General features: G+C 41.6%; 1 protein-coding gene, 1 non-coding gene and 1 pseudogene across 2 annotated transcripts in view; 2 read left to right on the forward strand and 1 right to left on the reverse strand.

The window, feature by feature from the left end:
• The first annotated feature begins 9,262 nt into the window (after nucleotides 1-9,262).
• WASHC4 (WASH complex subunit 4) overlaps nucleotides 9,263-18,104 on the forward strand; it is a 98,844-nt gene continuing 90,002 nt past the window's right edge. Inside the window, exons 1-2 of the mRNA XM_049783149.1 lie at nucleotides 9,263-9,336; nucleotides 13,996-14,135. Coding sequence (XP_049639106.1) covers nucleotides 9,276-9,336; nucleotides 13,996-14,135 — 201 coding nt within the window. The 5' untranslated portion in view covers nucleotides 9,263-9,275. The remainder of the gene's footprint in view (nucleotides 9,337-13,995; nucleotides 14,136-18,104) is intronic.
• On the forward strand, nucleotides 12,986-13,100 carry LOC126023624 (uncharacterized; annotated as a pseudogene).
• On the reverse strand, nucleotides 17,440-17,546 carry LOC126023513 (U6 spliceosomal RNA). The gene has a single exon (XR_007500630.1). It is a non-coding gene; the product is annotated as a U6 spliceosomal RNA (small nuclear RNA).

Genomic DNA, 18,104 nt, shown 5'->3' on the forward strand with positions numbered 1-18,104 from the left:
ACAACAGTACTGCAGGACAGGCACTTGTTTAGCACTTCATATGTCTGACTAAGGCTTAATTCTTGGAAATACTGGCACTACCAGAAGTGATTCCTGAGTACAGAGCCCAGAAAATCATTGAATGTGGCCCCAAAACAACAACAAGAGGGTGTGTGTTAGTGAACTTATGTGAGAGATGTAGGGATTAAATAACCATCTACATGAATGAATGATTCAAAGCTTCAATAAAAAGAATAAGTAAGTACCTTTCTTGGTGAAATGGCATAGAAAGATTGTTAGTTGAAATTGTTCATTTTATACTCATATATAGGCATCTATGAAAGCATGCTTTGCATGAAACCTTCTTTCATCTCCAGCACTGCATGGTCTCTGAGCATTTTGGGATGCAGCCCAGGAAGCTTCTCTAAATAGCTCCTGGGTGGCTCCGGTAATTCCTAACCTTTTCACAGAACTTGAACAGCACTGCACATCACAAAACGATCCTATGAAGTGGTATTAGTTCCATCTTGCAGATGAGGAAATTGCAAGTCAATTTATCTCAGAATCACAAGCTAATAGACGGCAAGGGGACATGGTCCTAGGACTGTAGAAATGGTGTTTTTAATTATTTTCACCATGCTATCATTTGCCACTGACCTACTAATTTTTAAGAAATCACTAAATTAGCAGATGTGAATTGCTCTGACCTGTAACTTCAATTTTTTTTTATAAGGGCTATTGGGAGAGTAATGACTGTGTTTAATGCATTTGTAAAGAACACAGCAAAGTTAAAAAGCAAGCACACAGAAAACAAAGGGAAATATGTTTACCAGTCATTAATTACTGGTGTCACTTGTGAGTTTTTTGATTTTTAAAAAAATTTTTTGCAGTTGCTTTATTAGATGTGAGCATTCATATCATATATTTGTATACATACCAGATATACACAAATTTATACAAGTTGTGAGACTAGTAGACCATGAACATGATCATCTGGGATCAAATCTAGGCATTGACAAAAATAGGTCATCTGCTATAAAAACTGAACTACATCCCTAATTGCCGCCTCCTCCTCCTCCTCCTTTTTTTCCTTCTCTTCCTCTTCTCACTCTTCCTCCAACTCCTCTTATCATTATTATCTACCTAGGTCTCTGGGACTTCAATTATTCCTATATTGTTTCTGTTGAGTTTATCAAAGACTTCTATTTTCAGGGCCGGAGAGATAGCATGAAGGTAGGGCATTTGCCTCTCTTGCAGAAGGACAGTGGTTCGAATCCCAGCATCTCATATGGTCCCCTAATGCTGCGGACTGTTTTATCCTAATGGAATAAAAAGTCCCTAAGCATGACCTTAGTGAGTTCATTTTCCCAAGAGTCAAGCGGGAGCACCAAGAGGCGAATATGGAATAATGAATTATGAAATATGAAATGAATGAGACCACACAGAATGCATGGAGACTTGCGTCTAGAAAGACGAAGACAAATTTATTTTTTGAGCTGGGTAGCTTTTAAGGGTTGAGCTTTGGAATGCGGTGTGTAATTTTTGACATCAAAGAAAGTGGGAGATGGTTAGGGAAACAGAATGAAAGACCATGGCAAAAATCTGCATATTAAAGAACCGATACTGAAGTTGAAAGGCAGTTTTGTTGTGGGTTAGCTTTGTTTTGGGTAAGCAGGGGAAACCAGGTAATATTCAGGGAAGTGAGAAGAGAGAGAAAAGTTTTAGAGTTTTGGGGAAAACTGAAAATTGCTTTACTATGAGCTAAGTTTTGGAAAAAACATGATCTTGGCACCAAAGTAGCAAAGATCACAGAGAGCTGGTCAGTGGGAGACTTTTGGCGGGATTTGTACTGTCTTCCTTTGTTAGAAAGAAGTATAGAGGCCTGATTTCTAATAATGGTCAAAAATAAAGAGAGAGATAGTTACAGCCACGTTTTAGAATTATGGCCAAACAATCCACGCAAAGGGTCAACTGATTTGACTGCTCTAAGCGGGCCTTTTTGGCAAATAATTCTTTTTCAGGAGTGCAACACTTTTCTGATGTATGCCCTTCCTGAGTGGGGTGTAACACCTTAAGCCTGCCAGGAGTGATTTCTGAGCATAGAACCAAGGAGTATACCCTGAGCACTGCTGGGTGTGACCCAAAAACCGAACCAAAACAAAAAAATTCTTTTTTTTTTTTTAAAAAAAAAGAGAGTGAGTGTTTTTTTTGTTTGTTTGCTTGTTTTTTTTGTTTTTGTTTTTGTTTTTAAGGAGTCACACCGGGCAACTTCCTGGGGTTCTTCCTGGTTCTTCAGCCAGAAGTCAAGTTTGGGGGACCACCTGGAAGGTTGGGATTCGAACCGCGGTTTGTCTGGGGTTAGCTGCATTCAAAGCAGTCGCTGTATTTGTTATACTATACTCACTCTCTGTTCACATTCTTTGAATTGTTTATCCATTGTTTGATAATTTGCTTTAAGGTTCTCTTCCAATCTCTTCTGCTGTATAGAATTGTTCTGCATCTCATCCTCCAGCTAACTGACCCTATCTGCAGCTGCTGTTACTCCATTGGAGAGAATTTCCATAGAGGTTTTCATTTCATCTACCAAGTTTTTCAGACCTATTATTTCAGTATGAAGTTTTCTGATTTCTATTTTCATATCCTCTTGATTCTTATTTGTGTTCTGTTCAAGTCTATCTATGCTTACTTTGAACTCCATGAACATATTACATATTTGTTCTCTAAACAGCTTATCTGAGAGGATACCTCACTGATTGGTACTTTTTGGGTCATCAGAGCTGACATCTTCATTCTCTATACAAGAGATTTCATTCTCTATACTTGGGTTGTCCTGCATAGTTTTCCCATTACCACGCTTGTATAGTGGTTTTTATTATGTGCTGTGGTGGGGGTTCAGGGGTTAAAAAGATGTGTGCGACCATGGAGTGAAGTAGAGCTTGATGCGCTCCTTTAGCTACACTGGTTTTGGGCCCTGGAGAGATTATGTTCTCTGGTGTCTTCTGTGCTGCCTCACCCAAAAAGGAGGCAGGGATCAAGACAGCAGTTCTTTATAATGGGTCTAGGAATCAGCCCCTATGTTTTTTGGGTGGGGGATATCTTACTGAGTTTGGGCCCTTACTGAGTTTGCTTCACCTGAAAAGGAGCCGGAGAGATAGCACAGCATTTGCCTTGCACGCAACCAACCCAGGATGAATGGTGGTTCAAATCCCAGCATCCCACATGGTCCCCTGTGCTTGCCAGGATGCCAGTAGCGATTTCTGAGCGTGGAGCCAGGAGTAACCTCTGAGTGCCACGGGTGTGACCCCAAAACAAAAACAAACAAATAAACAAAAAAACTGTGGTGAGATGTGGGTTAGGAGAGTCAGAGACATAAATTCATAATAATCTTTGCATTTAGTCCTATGTTTTATGGGTAATATGTGATCTACTGTAGATCTATTGGTAACATAAATTCATAATAATCTTTGCATTTAGTCCTATGTTTTATGGGTAATATGTGATCTACTGTAGATCTATTGGACTCAAGAATACTCTTCAAGGTCATACACCACGACCAAGTAGGATCATTCTAGAAATACAAGGATGGTTTAACATACGGAAATAGACCAACATAATACACCATTTCAACGAAAAGAAAAAGAAAAATGAAAACCATATAGTAGTATCAGTAGATGCAGAGAAAACATTTAATAAGATCCAATACCCATTCTTGATAAAAAAAAACTCTCATCAAGATGGGAATGGAAGGAAATTTTCTCAATATAGTCAAGCCAATGGCAAATATTATTCTCAATGGTGATAAATTAAAAGCCTTTTTTCTAAAATCTGGTACAAGACAGGGATGCTCTCTCTCACCACCCCTATTCAACATATGCCAGAGGCCAGACCCTAATATGGAATCCATCAGGACAAGCCAGTCTTGTGTGGCCTGAGTATGTACCCTAAGGAATTGACTATTGTCCGAGCCCCAGAGCCCAAAGAAATACCACAGTGCCCTATCAGTCAAATATTCCAGGAAGCTTGTGACATCTTTGAAGCTTCACTAGCCTTGAGATGTTCCTGTGTTTCTGATGTAAAGATAGCATGTCAAGATTAATCACAAGATGCTCTCTGTAAAGTTGTCTGTAATGCAGGCTGTTCCATCCTGCCTTCTCTCCACCCCCTGTAAAATTGTGCTTAAAAGAAGCCTGTTTAGCTCAAAAAAGTCGGAACATTGACAAGCCTCCATTTGCTTGGTTCCCTTCTTCCCCCCTCCCCCATTCTCTTTTACAGGCTGGATCCCCTCTGCACCCACGAATAACAGAGTCCTGCGGGTTGGGACAAACATAGTGCTGGAAGTTCTTGCCATAGCAATTAGGCAAGAAAAAGATATCAAGGGTATCAAGATAGGAAAGAAAGAAATCAAGCTCTCACTATTTGCAGATGGCATTATACTATATTTAGAAAACCCTAAAGACTTTACCAAAAGGCTTTTTAGAAACAATAGATTCATATAGCAAAGTGGCAGGCTATAAAATATACATGCAAAAATAAATGGCCTTATTATATACCAATAATGATAGAGAAGAAATGGACATTAAAAAAACAACTCTGGGGGCTGGAGAGATAGCATAGAGGTAAGACATTTGCCTTTCATGCAGAAGGTCGGTGGTTCGAATCCTGGCATACCATATGGTCCCCTGAGCCTGCCAGGAGCGATTTCTGAGCATAGAGCCAGCCAGGAGTAACCCCTGAGTGCTGCCAGGTGTGACCCAAAAACCAAAACCAAAACCAAAACCAAAACCAAAAAACAACTCCATTCACATTAGTGCCACACAAACTCAAATATTTTAGAGTCAATTTAACTAAAGATGTGAAGGACCTATATAAAAAACCCTACAAAATCCTGCTTCAAGAAATAAAAGGGGACACAAAGAAATGGAGACACAGACCCTGCTCATGGATTGGCAGGATTAGCATCATTAAAATGGCAATACTCCACAAAGCATTGTACAGATTTAATGCAATCTTTTTTTTTTTTTTTTTGGGTCACACCCGGTGGTGCTCAGGGGTTACTCCTGGCTATCTGCTCAGAAATAGCTCCTGGCAGGCATTGGGGACCATATGGGACACCGGAATTCAAACCAACCACCTTTGGTCCCGGATCGGCTGCTTGCAAGGCAAATGCTGCTGTGCTATCTCTCGGGCCCTAATGCAATCTTTTTAAGGATACCCATGACATTCTTCAAAGAAGTGGATCAAACACTCCTGAAATTCATTTGGAACAATAGACACCCACTAATAGCTAGAGCAACCCTTGGGAAAAAGAATATGGCAGGCATCACTTTCCCAAACTTTAAATTGCAGTACAAAGCTATAGTCATTAAAATAGGATGGTACTGGAATAAAGACAGACCCTCAGATCAGTGGAATAGACTTGAGTATTCAGATAATGTGCCCCAGCAATACAATCATGATTAAGGGCAAGAAATGCTAAATGGAGCAAGGAAAGCCTCTTCAACAAGTGATGTTGGAGCAACTGGTCAGCCGCTTGCCAAAAAGCGAACTCAGACCTCCACCTAACACCATGCACAAAGGTCAAATCCACATGGATTAAAGACCTGGATATCAGACCTGAAACCACAAGGTATATCGAACAACATGTAGGTAAAACACTCCACATTGAGACTAAAGACATCTTCAAGGTGGAAACAGCACTCTCCGTACAAGTGGAAACAAAGATAAACAGATGAGACTATATTAAGCTGAGAAGCTTCTGCACCTCAAAGGAAATAGTACCTAAGATACAAAAGTCACCCACAGAATGGGAGAAACTATTCACCCAATACCCGTCAGACAAGGGCTAATATCTCAAATATACAAGTTACTGACAGTACTTTAGCAAGGAAAAAAAATCTAACCCCATCAAAAAATGGGGAGAAGAAATGAACAATTTCTTAAAGAAGAAATACAAATGGCCAAAAGGCACGTGAAAAAATGTTCCATATCGCTAATTATCAGGGAGATTGCAAATCAAAACAATAATGAAGGTACCCACCTGTCACCACAGAGACTGGCACAACATCACAAAGAACAAGAAAAATAAGTGTTGGCAGTGATGTGGGGAGAAAGGAACTCTCATTCACTGCTGGTGGGAATGCTGTCTAGTCCAACCTTTATGGAAATCAAGTATGGAGATTCCTCAAAAAACGGGAAATTGAGCTTCCATGTGAATCCAGCTATATCATCTCTTAAGGAGATTACCCTAGAACACAAAAAAGACAATACAGATATATATTCATTTGCAGGCACATTTACTACTTTCCAGACTCTGAAAACAATAAAGATGCCCTTCAAAAATGAAATGGCTAAAGAAACTGTGATATAATGGAATATTTTGCAGCCACCAGGAGGAGATGAAGTCATGAAAATTTTCCTATACATGATGGACATGGAAACTATTATGCGGAATGAAAAAAGTCAGAGGAGAATCTATGAAGGTTTAAGGTAAAGTAAAAGACATTATTGTAATAATGCCCAGAGATGTGGGCCTGAAGCACCAGATCATGATATGAAGCTCACCTCCAGATGGGGATGAGTTTGCAGTTAGAATAACTAACAATCTACTAAGACAATGTTAATAAGTGAAAGAAGTAGAATGCCTAGTCTCGAATACAGGCAGGGTGGGGTGGGGGTGGGGGGCTGGAGGGGAGATGGGGTTGTATTGGTGGTAGGAATGTTGCACTGGTGAAGGGGGTTGTTCTTTTTGTGACTGAAATCCAACTACAGTCATGTTTGTTATCACAGTGTTTAAATAAAGATATTAAAAATAAGAACACTTTTAAAGAGATCTTTTATGTATTTTGATTTAGTTCTATTTAGTGCCTTATTTTTTGGCTTTTAGACATACAACTACTTGTGTTCAGAGTTCATTTTTCCTTGCTCTGTGTTTAGGGATCACTCCTGCCAATGTTCAAGAGACCATATGGGGGTATCATGGGCTGAACTGGAGTTAGCTTTGTGCATGACAATTAAGGCTTTAATTCCTTGTACTATTTTCTGGACCCTGTCAGGTCTTCTTCTTCTTCTTCTTTTTTTTTTTTTTTGCTTTTTTTGGGTTATACCTGGTGTCCACTCAGAAGTTACTCCCTGGCTATGAACTCAGAAATTGCTCCTGGCTTGGAGTGACCATAGGGGGACGCCGGGGGAGTGGGAACCACGGTCCGTCCTAGGTTAGCAGCGTGCAAGGCAAATATATGCCCTACCACTTGTGTCACCCCACTCCGGCCCCAATCTCTCAGATCCTTTTTAAGATAAAAGATCTAAACACATAAGCAGAACAACAAACTCAGACACTTATCCAAAACTAAAAAATCGTTGGTAATCTCTAATACACACTATTTTCCATGTGAACTTTGTCCTATTCAGTGTAATCTGAGTCCTTAAAAAAATCATTCCCAGAGGGCCGAAGAGATAGCACAGCAGCGTTTGCCTTGCAAGCAGCGGATCCAGGACCTAAAGGTGGTTGGTTCGAATCCCGGCGTCCCATATTGGTCCTCGTGCCTGCCAGGGAGCTATTTCTGAGCAGACAGCCAGAAGTAACCTCTGAGCCCCGCCGGGTGTAGCCCCAAAAACCAAAAAAAAAAAAAAAAAAAAAATCATTCCCATGCACATACATGTTTATTGAACTTAAAAGCACATACCAACAAATACCAGTTTAAAACTGCAATTATTTTGTTAGTTTTCTCACTATTTCTTTTATCTAGCATTTTCATAGTATGCATGTGTTAAATTTTGCATAGTTTATTCCTCGATGATAAGACCATTTACTATACCTATCTAGGAACAACTGCCACAGGCAAGAATGATCTGGATAATAGAGAAAATCCTCGTAAGCGATTCAGCAACGTAACAATAGAAAATTGCATAGAGTCGACATAATAGAGGCACTATTTTCGTCTGTATTTGAGAGATGCTTTACATCTCTCCATCTCCATCTCCTTACCCTTAAACCCTAAACCCAAACCCTAGAATCTCTGGACCACGTTTCACAAATCTGTGCACAGGGATCGACTGGCGGGGCACAGGGGAGTTTACACAATTTGCTAGGATAGAATCCAAATCTGCTGGGTGCAAGGCCAGTACAACCGGGCTGGAGTCTGGAAGCGTAGGGTCAGAAGAGTAAAAATTCTCACTGTTGGCCGAGAGAGATAGCACGGAGGTAGGGCGTTTGCCTTGCATGCGGAAGGACGGTGCTTCGAATCCCGGCATCCCATAGGGTCCCCGGAGCCTGCCAGGAGCAATTTCTTTCTTTCTTTCTTTCTCTTTCTTTCTTTCTTTCTTTCTTTCTTCCTTTGTTTCTTTTTTCTCTCTTTCTTTCTTTTTCTTTCTTTCATTCTTTCTTTCTTTCTTTTTTTCTTTCTTTCTTTCTTCTTTCTTTCTTTCTTTCTTTCCTTTCTTTCTTCTTTCTTTCTTTCTTTCTTTTTTTTTCTTTTTTCTTTCTTTCTTTCTTTCTTTTTCTCTTCTTCTTTTCCTTCCTTCCTTCCTCCTTCCTTCTTCCTTCCTTCCTTCTCCTTCCTTCCTTCCTTCCTTCCTTTCCTCTTCTCTCTCTCTCTCTCTCTCTCTCTCTCTCTCTCTCTCTCTCTCTCTCTCTCTCTCTCTCTCTCTCTCTCTCTCTCTCTCTCTCTCTCTCTCTCTCTGTGTGGTTTTTTGGTCACACCCTGCAGTGCTCAGGGTTTTTCCTGGCTCCGTGCTCAGAAATCGCTCCTGGCAGGCAGGGGGGACCCTATGGGACGCCGGGATTCGAACCGATGACCTTCTGCCTTCCCTCTATGCCATCTCTCCGGCCCCCAGGCGCGATTTCGCGCGTAGAGCCAGGAGGAAGCCCTGAGCGCTGCCGGGTGTGACCCCGAAACAACAGAACGACAATTCTCACTGCTGTGTCCACACCGCTCCTCTTGCAGACGAGTTTTCCGAAACAGGATACGCAGGAGGAAAGCGGCTGGAGCTTCAAACGCGTTTCTAGTTAGAAGCCTTCCCGTGGATTTGGCCCCCCGCCCCTCCGCTTCGTGCGTGGGCTAGGGCGAGGCAACGACTCCGCAGCTGCTCTAAAAACGCAAAAGAAAGAGCTCGGAGGGAGGCGAGCCAAACTGAAGACGACGCGAATGACGGAGCCCAGGAGGCCCCGCCCACTCGGAGGACTCGCGTTCCCAGAGGCCCCCGCGGTCGCAGCCCTCGGGCGGGGCGGGGCCGGGGGCCGCGGCGGAAGTCACGCGGGCCGGGCGGCGCTCGCGCTGGTGGGCTGCCGCGGCTGGGCGATGGCCGTGGAGACGCTGTCCCCGGACTGGGAGTTCGACCGCGTCGACGACGGCTCTCAGAGTAAGGCTGCCTCGGGCTGGGGCTGCGGCGGCCGCTTCCCGGCCGGACTCCGCGGCGGAGCTGCGCGGCCGGCTGCGGACGCCGAGCTCGGGGGCCGGCCGGAGTGCGGGCGCCCGGGTGGGGTCGAAGGCCGCTGCCTGCCCCGCTGCGGCGGGGAGGGCGCCGTGGCCGTGGCGCTCCGCCGGGTCTCCGGCAGGTTCGGCCTGAGGCGGACTCCAGAGGAGCTTCCCGTTTCTGCTTCCCGTCCCCTTCCCGCATCAACTTTTCCGAACTCGAAGCGTCGCGGCCGCCTCCGCCGCCCCGGAGTGTCCGAAGGGGGAAACGCTTGGCCAGGGAATGTCGGCGTCCTGGACGTTCGTTTCCCCCTTCAAAGGGTATTGAAGAGTTTCAGAAATGGGAGGAAGGAATTGGGAAATGGGAGCGTCGGAATTGGCGGCCTAAAACAGCTGACAGACAGATCGAGTGCAAACAAGGAAAATTAGACGAAAAATATTTCTGCGGGAAAGTCTTGAGATTAGTAGGAGTTGAGGATCTGTTCATCATGGGTGATGTTCCCTGGATTGTGATGGAAGAGATTCTTGGATGTCTTCTCAACTGGTTTCCTCAGATTGCATTCTTTAAAAAGTGCACGTGAATTTTGCTTAATTTCGCCAAGAAAAGACTATTGGGCACAAGCTTAGTTGCATGGTTTTCAGATTTTCTCAAAATATTTCAGGAGACATTTGATCTTAAGAAAATATCTCTTGGGGCCGGGTAGGTGGCGCTGGAGGTAAGGTGTCTGCCTTGCAAGCGCTAGCCAAGGAAGGACCGCGGTTCGATCCCCCGGCGTCCCATATGGTCCCCCCCAAGCCAGGGGCGATTTCTGAGCACATAGCCAGGAGTAACCCCTGAGCGTCAAACGGGTGTGGCCCAAAAACCAAAAAAAAAAAAAAAACCAAAAAAAAAAGAAAATATCTCTTAAATTTTTTGTGTGGAAAGGATTCTGTGTTAACTGTTACACCGTCCACTACACCGTATACATGTTTTATGGGTACTATTCCGGGAGTCAGAGAGATAAGCACAGTAGTAGGGCATTTGCCTTGCACCCCGACCCGGGATTCCTGGCATCCATATGGTCCTCCGAGCCTGCCAGGACCGACTTCTGGCCTCAGAGCCGGAGCCCCTGAGCGCCGCAGAGTGTGGTCCAAAAACCAAAAAAAGAAAAAAAAAATTCCGGTATCTTAATATACCTGGGGATAAAATATTTCGTTCGAAAATGTCTCAACTTAATGTAGCATGATCTTATTTACTCATTAGACTCCTCTATAAATCAGACATCTTGCTAGCTATTCGGATACGAAGATACTACTTCTGGAATAGAGTTTGTTGGAAGAGATAAGCAATAGCTCCACTCTAGAAGAACCATATAGTTATTTTTGATCTTACAATCATAAATTTTTATCAAATTTGTGTGCAAGGCAAAATGTCTTGCTGATTTTGTCCCTAGGCAATCCCCTTCCCCTTTAGTTTATTTATTTTTGGTTTGTTTTTGAGCCACACTCGGTAACTGCTCAGGGGTCACTCCTGGCTATGCGCTCAGAAATCGCTCCTGGCTTGCGGGGCCATATGGGACGCCAAGGTTAGAACCTAGGTCTGTCCTGGGTTACAGCTCCGCCCCCTCTCCCTTTAAACCAGTTTAACTAGTATTCATATTCTCAACTACAAGGAATTTTGGTGGCATTTCAGGTTTTCTGCTGCCTTCCTGAATTTCCCCAAATACGGAATGAATAATTTACTGGCATATTTTTCTAACATTGCCCTTAACTCATTTGCTGGTTTGTTATTTCCTGAGTGAGAATTAGACTCTTACTTAGGACTCAGAGATTCTGTTTACAGTTTTAAATATTTGAGCTGTAGAAAGGGATTGGTGGTAATCAGGGGAGTATTTAGGACACTGGGGATTGAATACAGCTGCATTCAAGCATGCAAGGCAAGCATCCTTTATTTAGCCCTCGTGCTAAATTGAGATAGTAACTAATAAATTGATTCAACCAATTTGGAAGATTGGTTGCAAAGATTATGGGGGCTTTTTTGTATGTGGACACATCTCATTTGAGGAGAAAAAAGTTATTTTTCATAGCAGAGAAAGTTTTTTTGTTTTGTTTTGTTTTGGGTCATACCCACCAGTGCTCAGGATCACTCCTGGTTACGCACTCACAAATCGCTCCTGGCTTGGGGGATCATATGGATGCCGGGGGATCAAACTGTGGTCCATCCTGGGTCAGCTATATGCAAGGCAAATGCCCTACTGCTGTGTCATCGTTCCAGCCCCTTTTTATTTATTCCTCAATTATTGTAATTGTTTTGCGTATATATCTTTATTTTTGAAATTTACCAGTGGCTGCTTGCATTTTTAACCTCGGCTTATACTGAGTCACTAAGTTTTCCCAGTTTTTTTCTTTTTTAGTTTTCCCAGTTTTTTTATACTTTGGTTGGCTTATACTTGAGTATATACAGTAAATATTTTACTTTAGTATTAGTGTTTAAAAGGATCTTTCAGTATAATATAAAATCTATGAACAGTTTTTAAAATTATTACATTGGGGCCGGAGAGATAGCATAGAGGTAAGGTGCTTGCCTTGCACGTAGAAGGTTGGTAGTTTGAATCCCGGCATCCCATATGGTTCCCTGAGCCTGCCAGGAGCAATTCCTGAGCATAGAGCTAGGAGTAACCCCTGAGCACTGCCAGGTGTGACCCAAAAAAACAAAATAAAAAAAACATAAAATTATTACATTTGGAGGAGATAGAAAATGGAATTCTTTGACTTTAAAGTTATTTTCAAGAAATCTAGGCCCTAGGAACACAAAAACTCAATACAAAAATGCCTTCTGCACACCTATATTCATTGCGGCACTATTTACAATAGCCAGAATATGGAAATAATCCAGATGCCCGACAAGATGAGTGGCTAAAAAAACTGATACATATACACAATGAAATTCTATGTAGCATTCAGAAAAATGAAGTCAAGAAATTTTCCTATACATGGATGGACATGGGAACTATTATGCTGAGTGAAATAAGTCAGAGGGAGAAAGATAGATACAGAATAATCTCACTCATCTATGGGTTTTAAGAAAAACAAAAATGGACGGGAGAGATAGCATGGAGGCAGGGCGTTTGCCTTGCATGGTGAAGGTCGGTGGTTTGAATCCTGGCATCCCGTATGGTCTCCCGAGTCTGCCAGGAGCGATTTCTGAGCATAGAGCTAGGAGTAACCTCTGAGCGCAGCTGGGTGTGACCCAAAAACAAAAAAAAAGGAAAAGAAAAAAAACAATAAAAAAGACACTATTGTAATGATAACCAGAGCCAATAGAGATGGAGGCTGGAAGGACTGGCCCCTGATATGAAGCTTACCATAAAGAATGGTGAGTGCAGTTAGAGAAATAACTTAACAACTATCATGCCAATGGTCATGTGTGAGAGAAATAGAATGCCTGTCTCTAATACAGGCAGGGGGTGGGGAGGAGGAAGATAAGGGGTATTGGTGTTGGGAAGGTTGCACTGTGAAATGGGGGGTGTTCATTTCTATAACTGAAACCCAACTACAAACATAATTATGGTGCTTAAATATACTATAAAAATGCTTATAAGAAATCCATAAAAAAAGTGGTCGCTTCAGCAGCACATATACTAAAATTGGAACGATACAGAGAAGATTAGCATGGCCCCTGCCCAAGCATGACACGCAAATTCGTGAAGTGTTCCATTGAAAAAAATTTATAAAAAAGAAATTCAGATAGCACAGCGGCGTTTGCCTTGCAAGCAGCCGATCCAGGACCAAAGGTGGTTGGTTCGAATCCCGGTGTTCCATATGGTCCCCCGTGCCTGCCAGGAGCTATTTCTGAGCAGACAGCCAGGAGTAACCCCTGAGCACCGCCGGGTGTGACCCAAAAAAAAAAAAAAAAAAAGAAATTCAGGGGCCGGCGCTGTGGCATTAGAGGTAAGGTGTCTGCCTTGCCAGTGCTAGACAGGGACGGACTGCGGTTCGATCCCCCGGTGTCCCTTATGGTTCCCCAAGCCAGGATCGCATAGCCAGTAGTAACCCCTGAGCATCACCGGTGTGGCACAAAAAAAAAAAAAAAAATCCATAAAAAAAAGGAAAAATCGCTGCAGAGATAGCACTGCAGTAAGGCGTTTACCTTGCACGAGGAAGGACAGTGGTTCAAATCCTGGCATCCCATAGGGTCCCCGAGCCTGCCAGGGGCGATTTCTGAGCGTAGAGCCAAGAGTAACCCCTGAGCGCTGCTGGGTGTGACCCAAAAACAAAAAACAAAAAAACAAAAAAAAAAAAGGAAAAATCTAGAATTTTTATGCGTAGCTACTACTTTTCTGTGATTTTTTTTTTTTTTTTTTTTTGGTTTTTGGGCCACACCCGGTGGTGCTCAGGGGTTACTCCTGGCTGTCTGCTCAGAAATAGCTCCTGCCAGGCACGGGGGACCATATGGGACACCGGGATTCGAACCAACCACCTTAGGTCCTGGATCAACTGCTTGCAAGGCAAACACGGCTGTGCTATATCTCCAGGCCCTTTTCTGTGATTTCAAAGATTATTTGAAGTAAAACGTTCCATCATTTGTAATTTGTGTCTCTTACATATTGTTTTAAATTTAAATTAGAAATTCACGCAGAAGTTCAGCTTAAGAATTATGGGAAGTTTCTTGAAGAGTACACGTTGCAATTGAGCAGAATTGAGGATGCACTGGATGATTCCATTGGAGATGTTTGGGATTTCAATCTTGATCCTATAGCTTTAAAGGTTTGATTTTATTTTTAAATCTTTTTATACATTATTAGGAGATCTATATCTTGAAAGCAATTAATTTTCTTATTAAATTTGATTATAGTTTAGGTCACATGATTGCAATAATAATGTTTTGGTATATAGTTTTTTTTAGTTTTTTAATTTTTTTTTTTATTTTTCAGTTGATTTTTAATAACTCCAATGCAATTTATTAGACACAATCAAACCTTTTCAATAATGTGTTCTGAAGAAACTATATAAGCATACAGGAGAGAAAAAGAAAAATAGAAATTTGGCATCCTACACAGAGCTTAGAAAAACAGTGTGAAAAGTTTTAACTAAAGATATTAATAGTTTTAATTTAAACCATGTGGTACCATTTCATTTTTCTCAGAGAAACTAAAATAAAAAATACAGTACTAAATTAATGTGAGCATGTGAAGCAACTGGGATGCTTTTACATGTTTAGAGGGATTGCCTAATGGGACAAACATTTATTAAATATTATTTGTTTACTTTAAAACATACAAGAAACATGTATGGGCTGGAGCTATAGTACTGTGGGTAGGGCGCTTTCCTTGAATGCTACTGATCTGGATTTGATTCTGAATATCCCCTATGGTCCCCTGAGTACTGCAAAGAATAAATTCTAAGTGTACAGCCAGAAATAACCCTGAAGCATTGCTGGGTGTGGCCCAGTAAACAAAAATAAATAAATGTGCAAGTGTTCTATAATCCAGCAATTCAACTGCTAGGCATTTATTAAAGGATGCTTTTTTAAAATATAACTTCCACTTGTACAAGAATTTTTATAACACCTTGTTTATAATATCCCAAACCTGACAAAACTACAATATCCTACAAGTGAATGGTCAAAAGAATTATAAAATCTTTTATTTTACAACTTAAAACTTTTGAGTCATAGTTAGAATGGCCTTCTGATGTTGGTTTTTTTTTTTTTTTTTAATATAATTTTTATTTTGATCATAGTGGCTTACATATTGTTGACAATAATATTTTAGGTACATATTTACATAATATCAGGGGGGATTCCCATCCCCAAATTGTCCTCCCTACACCCCTGTTTCTGTCTTACCTCCCATTTCCTCTTCTCTCACCCCCAGGGCGGCTAGAATATGTGGTCCCCTCTGTCTCTAACCAACTACTTAGTAGTCTTGCATCAGTTTGGTCTTGATGCCTCCCTTATTTCCCCCTCTAAGTTATATAGTTATATAGTTTTTTTTAGTTTTTTAATTTTTTTAAATTTTTTTTTAATTTTTGTTTTTGGGTCACACTTAGTGGTGCTCAGGGGTTATTCCTGGCAGCTCTGTGCTCCGATCTGCAGACCATCTGAAATGCTGGGAATCTAACCAGGTTCTGTTCCAGGTTGGCTTTGTGCAAGGCAAATGCCCACCACTGTGCTATAGCTCCGGTCCCCTTTTTTGTTTTTTTTGGGGGAGAGTTTATTTCTCTGGGCCACACCTGGCAGTGCTAGGGGTTACTCCTGGCTCTGCACTTAGAAATCCCTCTTGGCTCGGGGGACCAAATGGGATGCTGGGGGATCAAACCTGCGTCCGTTCTGGATCAGCCAAGTGCAAGGCAAATGCCCTACCACTGTGTTACCACTCTGGCCCATGTTTTGTTATATAGTTAACACACTACCACCACCATTTTCTTTTTTTTTTTTTTTTGGTTTTTGGGCCACACCCTGTGACGCTCAGGGGTTACTCCTGGCTATGCGCTCAGAAGTTGCTCCTGGCTTCTTGGGGATCCATATGGGATGCCGGGGGATCGAACCGCTCCGTCCTAGGGTAGCGCAGGCAAGGCAGGCACCTTACCACCAGCGCCACCGCCCGGCCCCACCACCACCATTTTCACATGTATCCTTGTTCCTTCAGTCTGTCTTCTCTTCCCAATGCCTCACTCATAACCCCTCTCTTGTTTGATATTCTCAATTTTGCAGTTCAGACCCAAGGGTTATCTTGAGTCAATCTGTTTGTTTTAATTCTATATATACCACAAATAAATGAGATCACTGCTATATGTCTTTTTCACTTTAACTTATCTTGCTTAATGTGATGCCTTTCGTTTCTATCCAAATTACAACAAACCACAAGATGCCATAATTTTTTTTCGCTGACATTTTTTAAAGGTGGAATCATATTTCATTAGCAACTTTTCTAATATGGATCAATTGAAAAATTACTTGTAATTGGGAGAAATAAACTTCCAGAGAAGTGGTTGATTTATTTTTCTCTAAGGCATGTAGTTACTTTTGTCATCTTAAAGAGTTGACACAAGCTGGGCTGGAGGGATAGTACAGTAGGCAGGACATTTGCTTTGCTTGTGGCCCATCTGGGTTTGATCCCTGGTACACATGTGGGCCCATTCACCCTGCCGAGTGATCCCTGAGTGCAGAACCAATAGTAAGCCCTGAACATTGCTGGGTTTGACACAGAAAATCAAATCAAAAGAAGGACACAGTCTGCAATTCTTTGGATTAGACTTTTTTTAAATTTTCAGAAAATGAACACCGAGTATTGTTCATTTTTTGTTGAGGTCATTATATATATGTAGTGCAGTGCTTCTTAATTATTTTCTGTCATGACCCCTAGGAAGAAGAAAACATTTTCATGCCCCCCCCCCGCACAACTATAAATAGTATCTATTAAAAAAAACTTGAACCTGCAAAACAAAAATATATAAAATAATTTGAGTTGATTTTTTATTCAGAGTCTGGATTAATGGCTACAATGAGCATGTTTTGTAATGCATAGCTTTTCGAAGCAAGTTTGAAGCAGGACACAACTACTCTCAGCTCCAGAGACATAAACACAGGGCTTAGCTTGTTATGACGGTGTTTGCCGTCTTCAAACGCATCCCCCTTTACAGAGCCAGGGGCATGCCTCACTATTTGAGAAGCACTGATAGTGAAAATGAATACAATTTTTTTCTGTTTTTTGTTTTTGGGCCACACCCAGCATTGCTCAGGGGTTACTCCTGGCTATGCGCTCAGAAATTGCTCCTGGCTAGGGGGACCATATGGGATGCCAGGGGATTGAACTGCATTCTGTCCTAGGCTAGCGCATGCAAGGCAGATGCCTTACCGCTTCTCCGGTCCCCATGAAATGAATAAATTTTAATATGAATTACACTGTTCTAATATTTTGCCAAACACATATATTCATATGTAACTTATATCCCAATCAAGATGTGAATAATTTCACTATTGCTAAAGTTTCCATATACTGTTTAGAGGATCTTAATTTATAATGTATAAAGTCATTTCTGCTTTGTTTCATTGCAAAGATTTTTTTTTTTTAATATGGAACGCTTCACGAATTTGCGTGTCATCCTTGCGCAGGGGCCATGCTAAGCTTCTCTGTATCGTTCCAATTTTAGTATATGTGCTGCCGAAGCGAGCACGATTTTTCTTTTTATTATTAAAATTATAGCCTAAGTTGTAGCCCCAAATAATAGTTTTTATTATGTAATAAATATTTTTCTAAGTAATAAGAGGACTATTTTAATAAAGTTTCTTTGGGATATTCATATATATGTATATAGACATATATATATATATATTTGCTTTTTGCTATATTTACAGTATGATACAATTGCCATATTCAATTTTAGAACATTTTAAGTATCCTGAAAAGTTTATTAGTAATAATTCCACTTCTCATTTTGTTTGGTACTAGTTCTAAGTATAGGATCTAACACAAATTTAATTGAAATATAGTTAGTACCTTGGGGCTGGAGAGATAGCACAGTGATAGGTAGTTTGCCTTGCAAGCAGCCGACCCAGGACCAGTGTTGGTTTGAATCCCGGCATCCCATATAGTCCCCTGTGCCTGCCAGGAGTGACTTTTGAGCACAGAGCCAGGAGTAACCCCTGAACAATGCTGGGTATGTCCCAACCACCCTCGCCCCAAACAAAGAAATATAGTTAGTATCTGTTGTATCTTTAAAATTTAAATGATT

This window comes from Suncus etruscus, chromosome 11 (assembly GCF_024139225.1).
Source record: "Suncus etruscus isolate mSunEtr1 chromosome 11, mSunEtr1.pri.cur, whole genome shotgun sequence".
Lineage (NCBI taxonomy): Eukaryota > Metazoa > Chordata > Mammalia > Eulipotyphla > Soricidae > Suncus > Suncus etruscus.